Genomic DNA, 17,254 nt, shown 5'->3' with positions numbered 1-17,254 from the left:
GTAGGTGGTCAAAGCACCTAGAATTGTGTGCAAAAAGTCCTGGCGCCTTATAATAAGGACCAGAGGAAGTATATGATTTTTTTTTCATTGTTATTTTTCTTATCCCGAACATAATCTAAGAAATTTTGATAGAGTATACTTGAATAGGGGTGAGCATTCGGTCGGTCCGATCCAAAACCGGATCAAACCGAATAGACCCAAAATCGAAGTTTGAATTTTTTTTGGACCAAACCAGACCAAAGTTTTATTATGGACTGAACTGGACCGAACAGAAATAATTCGGTTCGGTCCGGACCAAAAGAACCGAAATTATTTTTAAAATAAAAAATTATATTATAAATAAAACTATAATTCATCTTTTATTTTTAAATTTTCATATTAATTAATCACCCACAATTCATTAAAGATATATATAATTAAATTTACAAATTAGATACTATAATTATAACATAAAAGATATATCTAACATAAATATTAATTAAAATCATATATATATATATATATATATATATATATATATATATATATATATTGGTCTATTCGGTCTATTCGGGCCGGACCGAATATTTTTTTACGGACCGGACCGAACTTTATTTCGGTCTATTCGGTCCGGGCCGAATGAACCGAATTTTCAGAAAATTAGGACCGAACCGAATTTACACGATTCGGTTTGGTTTTTCGGTTCCAGTTCAGTTTTACTCACCCCTAATTTTAGGACGGGTATTATACTTTAAGGGGGTATATTCGATTGAGATTTTAAAGGATTTTTTTTCATTAATGAAATCCGAGAATATTCAATTGGGATTATTCAAAATGTTTTAAAATCTTAGGATAGTCAATTGAGATTTTAAATTATTTTACAAAATCTGGTGGTATTCAATTAGGATTGAAAATTATGCTTAAAAATCCTATGGTATTCAATTGAAATTGTTTAAAATCTATTAAAATCTGAATGGTAATGGATTGTTTGGATTTCATAAAATTATGGATTTCGTAGGGATTCCGTTTTTTGAAATCCCACCAAAAAATTAATGTGATTTGGAGGTATTCTGCTTGAATCCTAAAGAATCTCTATAACTCTATTTTATGACATTTTATCAAAAATGCCCATTAAATTTAAATCACATGCAATCCATTAAAATACATATATTAAAAACAATACATTAAAATGTCAACAGAATTGAATACACCGCCAGATTAATCTGTTATATTCTACGAAAATTCATAAATTGTTTATGAATTCAACATATATATATCTCTCTTCTATCAATGAGTAGAAAGATTATATGCATGAAAAAAATATGCAAAAGATTCTCCCTAGCTATAAATTCCATGAACACAGCTGTTTTATTCAATAACTGTGAAATCTCATATACCTTATTATCTTTTTAAACTCATATAAACAATAAAAATACAGCTCATATATGCTATCAGCTGAGAGGCTATATACTTATCTCTTTCATTGTTTAGTTCACAGCAATAACATATTCGCAGTGATGAGTAATTCAAACCAAAATGGTTTAACAAGCCCAATATCTACAGCTCCAGGGAGGCATGGAGGAGCTCCTCAATATTCATTCAATTCTGATGGGTCTTTAATGACCAACGGTGAGCCAGTGAATGGCATCAACAAAACAGTCATTCTTGAAATCCCTAGTGGATTTGATGTCATAAGTTGTGTGGTGCAATTTGCACTGCATTTCGGGCTTGCTGTAACTGTGCTTACTGGCCAGGGACTCATTTCTGAGGTTGATATTGCGTATCCACTCAATGCAATCCCTCCCCCATGCGTTTCTACAAGCTTCCAGATAATTTCGTTTTCTGGGGCTTACCGTTGTTTAAATGCTGCTTCTGGAAATATTATTAGTTGTTTCCATGTTCAATTTGCAGATGCTGCAGGTAATGTTATGGGAGGACAGATTCTCTCTCAGATGAAAGCAGCAAGTGTTGTTACTCTTGTTCTTGCCGTTTCTACACAAGTCTGATGTTTTAATTCTTATCTCTCTAGTGTTGTTCTGCAGTGCAAGAGATCCACTAGCCATGTACTCTAATAAACTATCCAATTCAAATAAATCATTTTCAAATATTTATTCCTTATGTTTTTTATGATATACAACATTCCTTAATTATTAGTATATTTCATTTGGTATACACACAGAAAATACATATGGAAATCAATTATAGGTTACATAAATATCAATGAATACAATAAGAGAATATGGATTAAGATATATCTGGGGTGGCTTCCCTCAAAATGACTGCGTACGCATCATAAAATTTTGTGCAAATTACAATACTAAACAAACTTTAACTCAGTTTGTTGATTCTTGTATATACACACACCTATATTCTTTGTCCCTGCAATGAAATTAGAGGAGAGGAGGGGAAATTAGGGAATAGAGCAATGATGAAGACATGAGAAATCAGCTGTTTTGAAAGTATCTTATAATTAGTTTTTGCATCTTACCATGAAAATGGTTACGTCAGTGCAGCCAGTGGTGGATTTTAAACGCCAAGTCTTTCATATAAAAAGTGTTGGGTACAGAACTTGAAGAAAACAGAAGATTTTATTTTTCTTAATGATTTACATGTGCTGGTATAACAGTCTTTATATAGATAGACAAAATATCTAGACTCTTCCTAGAATTCATCATTAACTAGATACATAAATAATTTGGAGACTCTTGGTTTCATACACTGAACATTGATCATGACTCTAGGACTAGGACTAGGATATTCTAGATACTTGGTTTATAGGAATTACAAATTATATTTTTAACATCCCCTCATAATTTGTAATTCTCAGCTGATCTCTAAAGTATGCGAAGTTATTACTTGAGACTGACTTTGTGAGTATGTCTGCAACTTGCTCATTTGTACCAATGTAGTCCAACCGAATTTCTTCCTTTTGCAGTACCAAATTCCGAATGAAATGATAACGAAGTTTAATATGCTTGGTCTGACTATGAAAAATAGGGTTTTCAGTTATTGCTATGGCTGAATTGTTGTCGCGGTAAATAATAGTTGGTTCATTCTGGGCTTGCTCCAGGTCAAACAAAATCTGTCTTAACCAAACAGCTTCACATACATGATGTGTCGGTTGAAGAAACATATTCAGCTTCTGTGGAAGCTAGAGGTGTTGTTTTCTGTTTTTTTGATGACCAAGAAATAGCATTTGTTCCTAGAAAGAAAACATATCCAGATGTACTCTTGCCATCATCCAATGATCCTCCCCAATCACTATATGTATACCCAATCAGCCTATTATCTTCATTATAAACATACTTGAGACCATGACTTTTTGTACCCTTAAGATAGCGTAGAAACCGTTTTCCAACTGCATAGTGTATACGACTTGGATTATGCATGAATCTTGAAAGAAGGCTGACTGATTGTACAGTATTTGGGTACAGAACTTGAAGAAAACAGAAGAATTTGGGTGTATTGTTCTATTTAGATTCCAATGTTTGTCCATGTAATATTGAGAAGAAATAATACCAAAAATCACTATCGGAGAAATACATTGTGAGAAATACCAAATATTATTATAAGAGAAATGTCAAAAGTCGTCGCTCTTTTATGATTGGTAATAATTGCCATATTAATGTGCATAATTGCATTATATAGTAGATTGTATATGCATATATAAGAATCATTTGGTGACCATTATGCAGGTCAAATTTCCAACACATGTTTAATTAAATTTGTTTGCTTGAGGCATTTGTGTTAAAAATCTCCTATCGTTATTAATATTGTGGTCATTATCTACTTAGCACTCACCTCTAGTATCACTCTTTATTTCTTCATCAATTTTAAACTGTGCTCATATTTACAAAGATTGTGTGCACGTATGTATCGTTTGAGCTGTATTGTTCTTTTCCTAATTCTAAAGATTTCATGCGTATTGTTCTATTTAGATTCCAAAATTTGTCCATATAATATGGATTGATCTTTTCATGTATACTTTATATTATTTTTAAAGTTACATGAACTATTTCTAATAATTCTCTAGAAGAGAAAATGTGCAAAGAGCTTCAGAGATATATAAGCACACTCCAACCAAGGAAAGAAACACAAAGCATTGATCGGTAAAATCATATTATAACATTGGGAAGTTTTGTGATGTGAATATATATGAACAGACCCTGCATCTTTTTTATCTCTCCCGCATTGTTTTGTTATTTGTATAAGTATTTTGCATTGACGACGATATTTTTTCGGATTGACCCACTACTTTTTTTCTGTACAAAAGAATCCTGTCTAATTCACTAATTCGTGGGAAGAGACTGAACTTTTGTATTTGAAAAATGTTTCGGGGGGGATCTCCGAAGTGGATGTCGGTTGATAAAGGAACTCCCGATCGTAATTTCCGGTATGAATACTACGCCCGACCTTCAATTTGTGATTGGTTGTAAAACTCCGAACCCTTTAAAGGAATAGAACATTTTGAAGATTACATGCATTAAAATTCATTAATATTGATAGGAGGATATATATGTGCATGTCTATTTGATAATGTTAACTAAAATATATCTTAAAAATATATAAATATGATCTTTTCAATAGCATGAAGGCTGTATTTTTCCTACGTATAGAATTTAAGTAAATAACCTATAACAAGCCAATAATTCATGCAAAGAGGACACATTTAAAGAATAAATTTATTGTCAAAATTTCGTATTAAAATATGTTTACATTCAGTGTATTAGACTCTGATTCCAAGGAATAGATATAATGTATTCCTGTGAAGTACTGTTTGTCATTTGTAGAAATGTTAGGCAAGTCGTTTTCTTTTCTCTAAAAAAGTATTGGTAGAAATACCATATGTTCTTGCACAAGTTGGTGTGTATAGTATTGATTTGGTATGTATTCTTCACACATTCTTCACCCTGCTATACTGCATCCTCTTTTACTTTTTTTCTGGAATGATGACTGTTGTGGTGACTCCAAAAGCCGACATTGCTGAAATCATTGCTGCTGCATTTTTTGCATTACAGAATATTTAGGATTTTTATTATCCCTAGGCCAGTAAGTTCTTTGATACTCTTTAGCATGTATATACACTCTAGAGAAGCATGAAAATGTATGCAATAGTTAAGCAAACCTTTTTTTCTATTTAATTTTGACAACAAATGTTGAAACGATATTCATATGTATGTCTTTTATGTTACATATTTGATGATGTCACAGGTATCTAACTTGTTTAGTGTGCAGAAGCAAATATCAGAGTTTAGCTGGAAATCAGAGTTTAACGACTGCCAGCTGGATCAGAGTTTAAGCAATGATCAGAGTTTACAGGCGGCTGATTTTCAGGAGCATATCTGACTAAGTAAGGAAGATAAAGATCAAGAGAGATTGTGCAGATCAGGACAGCAGAAGGATAGCTACTAATAGATTATTTTAGGAAGCAGATAATTGTAAATCAATCAGTAGATATCATGAAACTGTGTATATAAACACAGCTTAGGGTTTACTCTAGATGAGTTATCAATTGAATATCATTCGTGTAACCTAGCAGCTCTTAGTGATAAAATATAAATCACTAAGAGATTATTTGTAAGCTACTGTGATTTGTTAATAAGAGTTTAGTTGAATTATTCTCTTATACTTGTGTTTTGTCTTTGACTGTGTTCACTATATTATCTTATATAGTGAGTTTATTCGGCCTAACAAGTGGTATCAGAGCCAGCTCTGTTGATATACCTACAGTGAGATCTTAATCACACAGTCATGTCTGAGAAATCACAAAACAGTAGATATGAGTCACTTAGGGTTCCGGTCCTCAGGGCATCTGAATATTCTGTGTGGAGAGTAAGAATGATCATGTTTCTGGAATCAACAGATCCAGAATATCTAGATAGGATTTATGATGGTCCACACATGCCAACAAAGCTTTCTGTTGCAGTGGGAGATGAACCCTAGAAGATGGTCCCTAAAGAAAAGAAGGACTATACTCCAGAGGACATCTCATCAATTAGTAAGGATGCAAAGGTGAAGCATTTGTTGCATAGTGCTCTAGACAATGCCATGTCTAACAGGGTAATTGGATGCAAAACTGCAAAGGAGATATGGGATGCTTTGGAAGTCAGATGTCAAGGAACCAAAGCCATCAAAAAGAACAGAAGAACCATACTTACTCAAGAGTATGAACACTTTGATTCAAAATCTGGTGAATCACTGACTGATCTTTATGACAGGTTTGTCAAGCTGCTGAATGACTTGTCTCTTGTGGATAAAGAATATGATTTGGAAGATTCAAATCTCAAATTTCTACTTGCTCTTCCTGAAAAGTGGGATTTGAAGGTAACCACTATAAGAGACAACCATGACCTTGAAGAGATGTCTCTGGATGACATCTTTGGAAGGTTGAAAACTCATGAACTTGAAATGGAGCAAAGAAGCAAACGACATGGTGGGAAACCCAAACCAGTTGCTCTAAAAATTCAAGAAGAAACAGTTGTGAAAAGCAAGGGAAAAGCTCATGTCAAAAAGTCTGATACTGAGTCATCAAACTCTGATGATGACTCAGACTCTGATATATCTTCAGACTCTGATGACAGTGATACTGAGATGATGCAGCTGGCAGCACTGATGGTAAAAAGCTTCAAGAAGATGGCTTACAAGAACTTCAACAAAGGGAAGAAGTTCTCAAGGAAAGACAGAAACTCTGATAGGAAGGTCTTCAAAAGGAATGAAGGCAAAGAAGAAAAATCTGGAAAATCTGATAAGTCTAAATACACCTGCTTCAATTGTGGAGAGAAAGGCCATTTTGCAACTGAGTGCAAGAAAGCTAAGAAAGAAAAGGAACAGGCCTTTATCACAAAGAAAGGAAGCTGGGCAGACTCATCAGAATCAGAGGAAGAAGTCAACTATGCCTTGATGGCAAACATGGACAACAGCACTGAGACTGTTGAAACTAAGGTACCTCATTCCACTCTTGCTTTTGATACTGAGGATATAACTGAGTTAAGATTGTTTCTTAAAACTCTGCATGTTAGTTATAGAGATCAGACTTTAGAAAATGACAGACTAAAATCTGAGATCTTAGATGTTAAAAAAAGGAATGATTATCTTGAAAAGGAACTAGTTCAGATGCTAGAAGTTCAGAAGGAAAGAGATGATTCTATCTTTGTTAAAAATGAACTCTTAAAGAAAAATGCTTCTCTTGAATCATAACTTATTAAGGAAAAAGAGATAATCAGAACTTGGACTAACTCAGGGAAGACTACTCAGAATATCTTAGAAAGTGGAAACTGGAAAAAAGGGTTAGGTTACTCTGATAAAAATGAAGCTGAGTCATATAAACAAGAAACCATTAAAATTGAAAAACCTAGGGTAGTTCCAGTAAGATTTGTTTCAGAATCAAAGACTCAGGACAAATCAAAGACTGATATACCTAAACAGGTTAACATTGGTTTGATGACTCAGAAACAGCTTAAGCATAAGCTCAAGGAGGTTAAGAAAGAAAACATGATTAAGGAACCTAGGAAAAATAGGAATGGAAAGGTTGGAATAAACAAAAGCAACAGTTACATGCCTATTCCAAATGCTCCTAGGAAAACTTGTCATAATTGTGGTAATCCTAATCATCTTGCTTCTTTTTGCATGAAAAATAAGGACATAAATGCTATGTCTCCAAAATCAGAAGTTAAGACTAGGAATACTAGATTTAGACCAGAGAATCCTTGTTTTCATTGTGGTAGTTTATGGCATTCCATTTACACTTGTAAGGAATACCATAGTTTATATTATGATTATTATGAATTGAAACCTTCTTTGAAGAAAAAGATTGATTCTCCTAGTTCAACATCTGTTAAAAAGTCTGTTAGCACAAACTCTGATTTAAACTCTGATAAATCTTCCGCTGCTAGTGTTAACAAACTTAACAAGAACAAAGGATCCAAGCAAGTCTGGGTCCTTAAAACTAATCATTAGTTGTGTATGTGATTGCAGGGCAACAGGAAGAACATCCTAGTTCTGGACAGTGGATGCTCAGGACATATGACAGGAAATAAAGCCCTGCTATCAGACTTTGTGGAGAAGGCTGGCCCAAATGTTTCTTATGGAGATGGCAACATAGGGAAAACTTTGGGATATGGCAATATCAATCTTGGAAATGTCATCATTCAATCTGTAGCTCTGGTCTCAGGACTTAAGCACAATCTGCTGAGCATAAGTCAAATCTGTGACAGAGGATATCATGTTGATTTCCTGGAGGAACACTGTGAGGTTATCAGTAAAACCACTGGAAAAATTGTTCTAAAAGGATATAGACATGGGAACATCTATGAAGCAAAGCTATCTTTAAACTCTGAAAGCTCTGCAATCTGTCTACTTGGCAGAGCCAGTATTGAAGAAAGCTGGAACTGGCACAAGAAATTATCTCACCTGAACTTCAATAATATAAATGAGCTTGTGAAGAAAGATCTTGTGAAAGGACTTCCAAAATCAGTTTTTACTCCAGATGGACTCTGTGATTCCTGTCAGAAAGCAAAACAGAGGAAGTCTTCATTTAAAAGTAAAACTGAGTCCTCAATTCTTGAGCCATATCATCTGCTTCATGTTGATCTTTTTGGACCAGTAAATATAATGTCCATTGCAAAGAAGAGATATACTCTGGTCATTGTTGATGAATTTACCAGATATACATGGGTATATTTTCTACACAGCAAGGATGAGACACCATCTTTATTGATTGAGCATGTCAGACAGCTGAACAAAATCTCTAAAGATGCAGTAAAGATCATCAGAAGTGATAATGGCACTGAGTTCAAGAATTTTAAAATGGAGGAGTTCTGTAAAGAAAATGGCATTAAACAGGAATTTTCAGCACCTGGAACACCTCAACAAAATGGTGTTGTAGAAAGGAAGAACAAAACTCTGATTGAAGCTGCTAGAACCATGTTGGAGGAAGCAAAGTTACCAACCTACTTCTGGGCTGAAGCTGTGCAATCTGCTTGTTTCACACAGAATGCAACTCTGATTAACAAGCATGGAAAAACTCCATTTGAAATGGTCAAAGGCAGAAAACCAAATCTCAAATACTTCCATATTTTTGGATGTAAATGTTTTGTTCTGAAAAATCATCCTGAACAGCTAACCAAATTTGATTTAAAAGCTGATGAAGGAATTTTTGTTGGTTATCCTTTATCAACAAAAGCCTTCAGAGTTTACAATCTGAGAACAAGGGTAATCATGGAATCCATTCATGTGTCCTTTGATGATAAGAAAATTACTGGAATGGAAGATTTTGAAGATCATGAGCAACTGAGATTTGAAGATGAAGATGCATTCTCTGATTCCATAAACTCTGACTCTGAGACAACATCAGAACATGTCACTTCAACTCATCAACCTCAAGCACATGTTGAGGGGGAGCACTTTCAAAATGAAAATCTGGATGAAAATGTTGCAGACTCGGCAGAAAACTCAAACTCTGATTCTGACTCCTCAAACTCTGATCATTCTACAGCAGAGAATCATGAGAACACATCTTCAGGGGGAGCATCAGAAACTCAGAATGCTCATGGAGATAGCATGAATTATGGGGGAGAGGCATCAGAGAATCAGAATGATACTGGCATGAATTATGGGGGAGGATCTAGTTCCAGAAATCAACTGCCACATGAAAGGAAGTGGACAAAGTCTCACACACCAGATCTGATCATTGGAGATCCAGATGCTGGAGTACAAACCAGAACTGCAACAGCAAATGAGTGTTTATTCCATTCCTTCCTATCTCAGACAGAACCAAAGAAAGTGGAAGAAGCTTTAAAGGATGCAGACTGGGTAACAGCAATGCAGGAGGAGTTAAATGAATTTGAGAGAAATAAAGTCTGGACACTTGTACCAAGACCAAAGAACAGATCAATAGTTGGTACTAAATGGGTGTTCAGAAACAAAACTGACAGTGATGGAGTAATCACAAGAAATAAAGCCAGACTGGTAGCCAAGGGATATTCTCAACAGGAAGGAATTGACTATGATGAGACCTTTGCTCCAGTTGCCAGATTGGAAGCAATCAGAATTTTCTTGGCTTATGCAGCACACAAGAAATTCAGAGTTTACCAGATGGATGTAAAGAGTGCTTTTCTCAATGGGGAGCTGGAGGAAGAAGTATATGTTGAACAACCTCCGGGATTTGTGGACACAAAATTTCCAGATCATGTCTACAGATTGGATAAAGCACTGTATGGACTAAAGCAAGCACCAAGAGCATGGTATGAAACTCTGGCTCAATTTCTTTTAGACAGTGGTTTCAACAGAGGTACAATTGACAAAACTTTATTCTATCTCAACCATGGTAATGATCTGCTTTTAGTTCAAGTTTATGTAGATGATATCATTTTTGGATCTACTAATCCTAAACTCTGTGAGAGATTCTCAAAGCTTATGCAGTCCAGATATCAGATGAGCATGATGGGAGAAATGAGCTATTTTCTGGGACTTCAAGTCAAACAGACTGATGAGGGTATTTTCATTAATCAGTCTAAATATACCAGAAACTTGCTAAAGAAATTTGGCATGCAGGATAGCTCAGCTGCTACCACTCCAATGGCAACTGCCACTAAGTTAGATAAAGATACTGGTTCACCAGTAGAAATTACTAACTACAGAGGTATGATAGGCTCACTACTATATCTGACTGCTAGTAGACCTGATATCATGTTTGCAACCTGTCTCTGTGCAAGATTTCAAGCAGATCCAAGAGAACCACACCTTGTAGCAGTCAAAAGGATTTTCAAATATCTCAAAGGAACAGTTGAGATGGGACTCTGGTATCCCAGAGAATCAGACTTTACACTGATTGGTTACTCTGATGCAGATTTTGCAGGATGCAAAATAGACAGAAAAAGCACAAGTGGAAGCTGTCAATTTCTTGGAGGAAGACTGGTTTCCTGGTTCAGTAAGAAACAAAAGTCAATTTCTACATCCACTGCAGAAGCAGAGTATATTGGTGCAGGAAGCTGCTGTGCTCAGATTTTATGGATGAAGAATCAATTACTGGACTATGGGTTAACTTTGAATCAAATTCCTATTTATTGTGATAACCAAAGTGCTATTGCTATGACAGGAAATCCAGTACAGCATTCCATGACCAAGCATATCAGCATAAGATATCATTTTATCAGAGAGCATGTGATGGAAGGGACAGTAGAACTTCATTTTGTCCCAACAGATCAGCAGTTGGCAGATATCTTCACCAAACCTCTGGCTGAAGCAACATTTACAAGGCTTGTAAACGAATTAGGGATGATCTCTGGTCCTCTCTAAACTCTGATACATTGTATGATTATATATCTGTTAGTAATTGTTGATAATTTGATCTGAAACTGCATCTGTTACTCTCTGATCTAAATTCTGATGATTATGCACTGATATGACAAACTCTGATATTTAAACTCTGACCCGACAAACTCTGATGTCTTAAATTTTCACTGATGAAGCATATTCCTGTGTATAATATGTTGCAAATACCTGAATTAGATCATGAAAAACTCTGGAGTCTAATTTTTGAGACATTACATATGTGGAAATCCTTGCTACACAAAACATGATTAAATTTGTTACTTAGACTGCCTCACTTCTTGAAAATTAGATAAGTACTCAGTGAAGAATTTGCTTTACTCCCCTCATGAGCTAAGAGTAATTAGGTCTTAGACATGGATCACAAATTTGGTTCCTCTCAGAAAAGAAAAAGAAAAGACAAGAAAAGAAAAGAAAAGAAAAGAAAAGAAAAGAAAAGAAAGATATTTCAGGTACTCCTTTGAGATCTTAGAAATTCTGTGAAAGGGAAGATCCATGTGCACTGCTGGTATTAAGCAAAATGCATCAGAAAATTGTATTTTTCTTGGTGACCTTTCACATTTTCTGATTACTGGAGAAATACACTGAAACAAAAATCTGATGAAGGTTATGACTCACTTACCCTGAGAAGTTTCCTTTCAGAAGATACTTGTCTTACAAACGAGAGAAACTTTAAACTCTGATCTAATATGTGAGACACTCGGCTTATGAGATGGTTAAAGCATCTTCTGTACAACTGATTCTTTCTAATTTTACTCAAGAAATTTGTCAATCTCTGTTACAATTAGAATAATCATGACAACACACACCTCACATTCCATATCTGTGATTAACAAAAATTAATGACATTGAGTGATTTTTGATTAAGTTCAAATAATTGTTTGCAAACTCTGAGGAAAATTTGGTTGCCAGATTTTCCTTATCTCTAATCAGTGCAAAAATTTTCTGACTAATCATTGTTTTGTCTCATAATCTGCCATTTATTTAAACTCTGGTCAATAGTCAAACTTTTGATTCAAGTCGGAGTTTAAAATAAATGAATTTTGGTCAGGTGAATATTAGATTTAATTGTCAAACGGTACAAAATCCGTTTGAATTCTTGAGTGGAGAAAAACACGGTGAATAATTGTGTTTTCTCGGTAATTGGTGCACAGTAATACATGATTACACTCCACTACCGCTTACTCTGACCACTGTGCATCTGCCACGTGCCCCACTAACGCCGAGATCAGAATTTCGTGTATACACTCACATATATCGATTTTAAATGTTTAACTCTTCACTTTTCACACACGATTTTTACTCTCTCTCTCTCTAAAACCCTCTTCTCATTTTCTCACCAGCATTCTGTCGAACACCTTACCTGCATTACCTAAAACTCTCATTTTCTTTTCAGAAATCATGTCGACAACTGCTTTTGAGTTTGATGGAGCAAAGTTTGTCACCAACAATTACTCAGCTATTCTGGATAACGATGAAGCCCCAAAAGAGTTTCATCTTATTCAAGATTTCTTGGCTCACAGTGAGCTGATGTATGCTCTGACCCAGCCAGAGCTAATCTCTCCTTCTCAGGTTCTCACCTTCTGGAGGACAGCAAATTACGATGATGGAGGTGAAAATGGTTCTCCATCTCTCACCTGCGATTATGAGGGCCAAGAGTATGTTGTTTCACCAGCAACTGTTAGGAAGGCTCTTCATCTTCCTGAAGAGAAGAAGTATGATGCTTCAGTACCCACTCAGACTTTGCGAGACATGATGATTTTTCTTGGGTATTCTGCTAGCACGGACAAAATGGGGGAACTTAAGCGTCCACACCTCTGCAAGGAGTGGAGCTTTTTCTATGACTGCATAACCAGGGCTTTTGGCAACAAGTGCAGCAATTTTGATGCCATTCCCATCTTCAGTCAGCAGATCGGGTATTCTCTGATCCACAATCTCAAATTTGATATTGCCACATCTATCTTGAGATTTATTGGTGATAGGAGAAATGAAAATATGAATATTGTCTATTATGCTAGATTTTGTCAGCTTATATTTTCTTACTGCTTCCCTGATGTGCCTATTCCTGAAAATGGAAATGAACTCCCATTTAAGGTCACCAAAAGAGCTTTTACTGATCTGATTAAGAAAGATAGTAAGAAGACCAATGTACCTGTATTTGCTATTCCTGTGACTGTACAGGATAAACTGAAAGTAGCTTTACCTGACAAGTATGAAGCTTTATTCTCTGATGAGAATATCCCACAGCCTCCATCTCCTGCTCATGAACTAGTTGCAAAATCTGACCCCAAACCAACCTCTGGTTCTTCCCAACAAGGACCAGTTGAAAAATCTTCACCAAAAAGGATACTCAGATCCACCAAATCCCCAACCAAACCCTCACCTCCTCCCAGAAAAAGAAGATTTCTACAGAAAATTTCAGACTCGGAATCAGATGAAGAAATTCCTCCTCCTCCACCAGCAAAGAAACTGAGAAAGAAAATCAAGCCAACCACTGTTACTGATCTGACTGTGGAGCCACCTCAGTCAGAGGATCCTGAACAAGCCTTGATTCCATTCTCTGATCAATCTGCAGAGCCAATATTGATTGAACCTCTTTCTGCAATGCCACTTGACACAATTGCAGCTGACAAACAAATGTCAGAGTCAACTTATGATCACAATGATCAGATAGAGGGAACCAAGTCTGTTGAAGAAAGAATTGCAGCTGATACTCATATATCAGAAAGACCCTCTGATGCTCCAAGCAAATCAGAGGATGCACAGATAGAAATGGTCCTCCAGCTAATTCAGGATTCTCTGGTTCAACCTGAAGATATTATTGCAGCTCCTGCTCAGGAGATTCACATGGCTGAAAACTCTCATGCAGCTACTGAAACTCTGGAGTCACATACTCTGAGTGTTTTTCTTGACAACATTGATGATGATGAAGTAACAGAAGTTACATCAACTCCCATTCAAGCTCCTGGTCTACATTCTATAATCTCTGAGCCAGTCAGAGAAACTACACCAGAAAGGGTTGATTCCCCAATTAAGGCACTGTCACCAGTCAGGGAATCCTCTCCTTCTATAGCTCCTGCAGTTCCAGGTTCCCCACTTCCATCCTCTGAGCCTACCAGAAGAAGAATCTGTCACTTATCTTATAATCACAGGATGTGCAGAGCTACACCTCCTTCTGTTGAGGACAGACTCACTTCTATTGAGGCCACTCAAAGTTCAATGCAGTATACTCTGGCGGATTTGAGTACCTCAGTGGCCCAGCTGGTTCAGGTTCTCACCTCTGCTGATGTCAAAAAGGGGGAGAAAACATCCAAAGACAAATGCAAACCTGATCAGCAAATGAAAAGGAAAAAGCCAGATGATGATGAGGAAGAAAAAGGGGAGATGAACAAACAGCAAAAGCTGCTGCAGATCAAAGAAACAAAGAGGAATAGTAAAGAAGCAGCAAGCTCTGAGAGACCACCCAGAGAATCTCAAAAACAAAAATCTGTGGAATTGACTGTCATGACTCAAGCTCAGAGTATAAGTAAAGCAATCAGAGATTCAAATGCTATATCTAAAGAGATAAATCTTGTGAACTCTGAGGTGGAAAAGAAGAAAGAGAAATTGATTGCTGAAGCTAACAAGTTGATTGAAGCTGGAGACCCTGAGTCTCAGAAATTTTGTCAAACTCTGAAGTTCAGAGGCAGAGAAACCACTCTTTTCTATAAATCTCCTTCCTTGCAAGCAATTGATGAAGCCATGGCAAGGAAAATATTTGAAAAAGAAAATCCAGGAGTAGATATTGAGGCCATCAGACTTGAAGAAGAAAGATTGGCTGCTGAGAAGAAGAAGATCAGCAAAACAAAATCTGATGAGCAAAAACGGATTACTGATCCCTCACAAGAACAGAAGATCCCAGAGAAAAAGGGAATATTAATCAGTGAGGTGAACTACACTGATATCAACAGACCAAGAACCAGATCTCAAACTCTACTTGAGTCTGATTCAAAAGTCAAAGGAAAGAAACCAGTTGATGAAGTTCCTCCAGTTCCTACTGTGCCAAAGAAGTCAAAAATTACATTAGCACCAGAGAATCCTACTAAGAGGATGATCAAGCTGAGCAAGAATGTACACATAATTGCTAATGTCTCTGATCAAGAAGAAGAAAAGGAAGCTGGATTGGTCAGAAGAAGAAAAGGTGAATTTAAGTCAATTCCTGAGAAAACTTTAACCGCTGACATTGCTCAAGTTAAAGCTCCAGTAACTGAAGAAAGGATTGAAGACACCAAAGTTTCCTGGTTGAAATTAAACTCTGAGAAGACTCAAGATCATCAGAAGAAGAAGAGTTTATATGGGAGTCTTGGTACAAGTTTATACAAGGAAAGCCCAATGCTCACCAGAGTAAGAACTTATGGAACCAGAGGGAAGTAAGCTTATGACTCAACTGGTCTTGGTCACAGAAAAGAAAAGATTCAAACAGGCTCAGCAACTACTTTCAGAGATCCTTATCCTCTGACTGAAAAAGTAGGAGAAGCTGTTACACAGAAGGATCTTGACAATGTTGAGTCAGTACGGATTTTGATGGACACTCATGATGGGCCAGAAGATAAAGAAAAGATTGCTATAATTCTGGAATCTGGCAGAGTGTATAGAATATCAGAAGCTGATTTATTGCTGAAATCTCTGAGAGAGCTGGAACATTTTCACTACATGTTGGAGATCGAGAATGAAGCTACTCAGAGGTGGTCAGATTTGATGAAGAGAACAATCAGTGAAAAGAGAAGATTCTATGGAGTAAAGTCTGATGAGGAATACATTCCACAAATAGCTCAAGATGATGGTTCTGAAATTAGCATGGAAAAGAATAGCTCTGTGATGGAGACTATTGCAAACACCAGAATCTTGGGTTATAACAATGAAGCAGACAGGCCTAGAGTTATTCAGCTTGGAGAAGCAATGAAGAGAAGCAAAGTGAATGCTTTGAGAGCAGCTATCTATCAGACTGGGGATGAAACTGAAAAACTCAGAAATGTCAAAGCCCAGATGATCCAGACTTTGAAGCTGAAGGAAGAAAATCTGATCAACCAGTTTGTCAGAGAAAGCTATGGATATAGGTTGATTTGATAGATAGTTCTGCTGGTTCTGTAAGTCGTAAATAGTCTGTGAATTATTTATGTTATGCATTTGTCCTTGATTGTTTTTGACATCATCAGTAAATATATAGAACTTGTTCATTCTGTCTAATGCACAAGTTGGGGGAGATTGTTACATATTTGATGATGTCACAGGTATCTAACTTGTTTAGTGTGCAGAAGCAAATATCAGAGTTTAGCTGGAAATCAGAGTTTAACGACTGCCAGCTGGATCAGAGTTTAAGCAATGATCAGAGTTTACAGGCGGCTGATTTTCAGGAGCATATCTGACTAAGTAAGGAAGATAAAGATCAAGAGAGATTGTGCGACAGCAGAAGGATAGCTACTGATTAGATTATTTTAGGAAGCAGTTAATTGTAAATCAATCAGTAGATATCATGAAACTGTGTATATAAACACAGCTTAGGGTTTACTCTAGATGAGTTATCAATTGAATATCATTCGTGTAACCTAGCAGCAGTGGCGGACCTACAGTATAGGTTATGGGGGCATGGGCCCCCAGTCAATTCTCAGCCCATCATGTCTAGTGTCCAGTACACACAGCCCATGTCTAAGTGTCCGGTACAGACAAATATCGCTGCTAGTATTAATAGTGTGAACGTATCATGTACATATTTATTAGTAAAGCCCAGCCCATCAAATCACATCAACTATAAAGTGGATCAGTTATAAATTGGATTAGTTTATAATAAGATAAAGTGATGTACTCTCTGATAAATCAGTTTTCATCATAATACATTGTTTTTTTAAAAAAATTGGTTGATTATTGTGCCCCCAATGAAATTTATTCCTGGGTCCGCCCCTGCCTAGCA

At 36.3% G+C, this 17,254-nt stretch overlaps 2 protein-coding genes across 2 annotated transcripts; both read left to right on the top strand.

Annotated features, from left to right (window-relative positions):
* The first annotated feature begins 1,496 nt into the window (after positions 1–1,496).
* On the top strand, positions 1,497–1,985 carry LOC135149578 (AT-hook motif nuclear-localized protein 23-like). The gene has a single exon (XM_064085319.1). The coding sequence runs from the start codon at positions 1,497–1,499 to the stop codon at positions 1,983–1,985; it is 489 nt and encodes a 162-aa protein (XP_063941389.1).
* Positions 1,986–12,708: 10,723 nt separating this feature from the next.
* LOC135149577 (uncharacterized) lies at positions 12,709–15,720 on the top strand. Its single transcript, XM_064085318.1, has 3 exons — positions 12,709–13,223; positions 13,413–14,984; positions 15,105–15,720. Exons 1-3 carry the CDS (start codon positions 12,709–12,711, stop codon positions 15,718–15,720), a joined length of 2,703 nt encoding a protein of 900 aa, XP_063941388.1.
* Positions 15,721–17,254: the final 1,534 nt, after the last annotated feature.

The sequence above is a fragment of the Daucus carota genome, chromosome 9, assembly GCF_001625215.2.
Source record: "Daucus carota subsp. sativus chromosome 9, DH1 v3.0, whole genome shotgun sequence".
Taxonomy (NCBI): Eukaryota; Viridiplantae; Streptophyta; class Magnoliopsida; order Apiales; family Apiaceae; genus Daucus; species Daucus carota.
The sequence above is the reverse complement of the archived record's forward strand: the minus strand, read 5'-3'. Positions and strand labels throughout refer to the sequence as shown.

Bases quoted from the DNA above. Each gene is read 5' to 3' on its own strand.
- LOC135149578 (XM_064085319.1), top strand. From the start codon at position 1,497: ATGAGTAATTCAAACCAAAATGGTTTAACAAGCCCAATATCTACAGCT.
- LOC135149577 (XM_064085318.1), top strand. From the start codon at position 12,709: ATGTCGACAACTGCTTTTGAGTTTGATGGAGCAAAGTTTGTCACCAAC. The intron at 13,224-13,412 runs GTATTCTCTGAT...GGTCACCAAAAG, and splicing joins ATCTTCAGTCAGCAGATCGG to AGCTTTTACTGATCTGATTA. The intron at 14,985-15,104 runs GTTCAGAGGCAG...TGAGGCCATCAG, and splicing joins AAATTTTGTCAAACTCTGAA to ACTTGAAGAAGAAAGATTGG.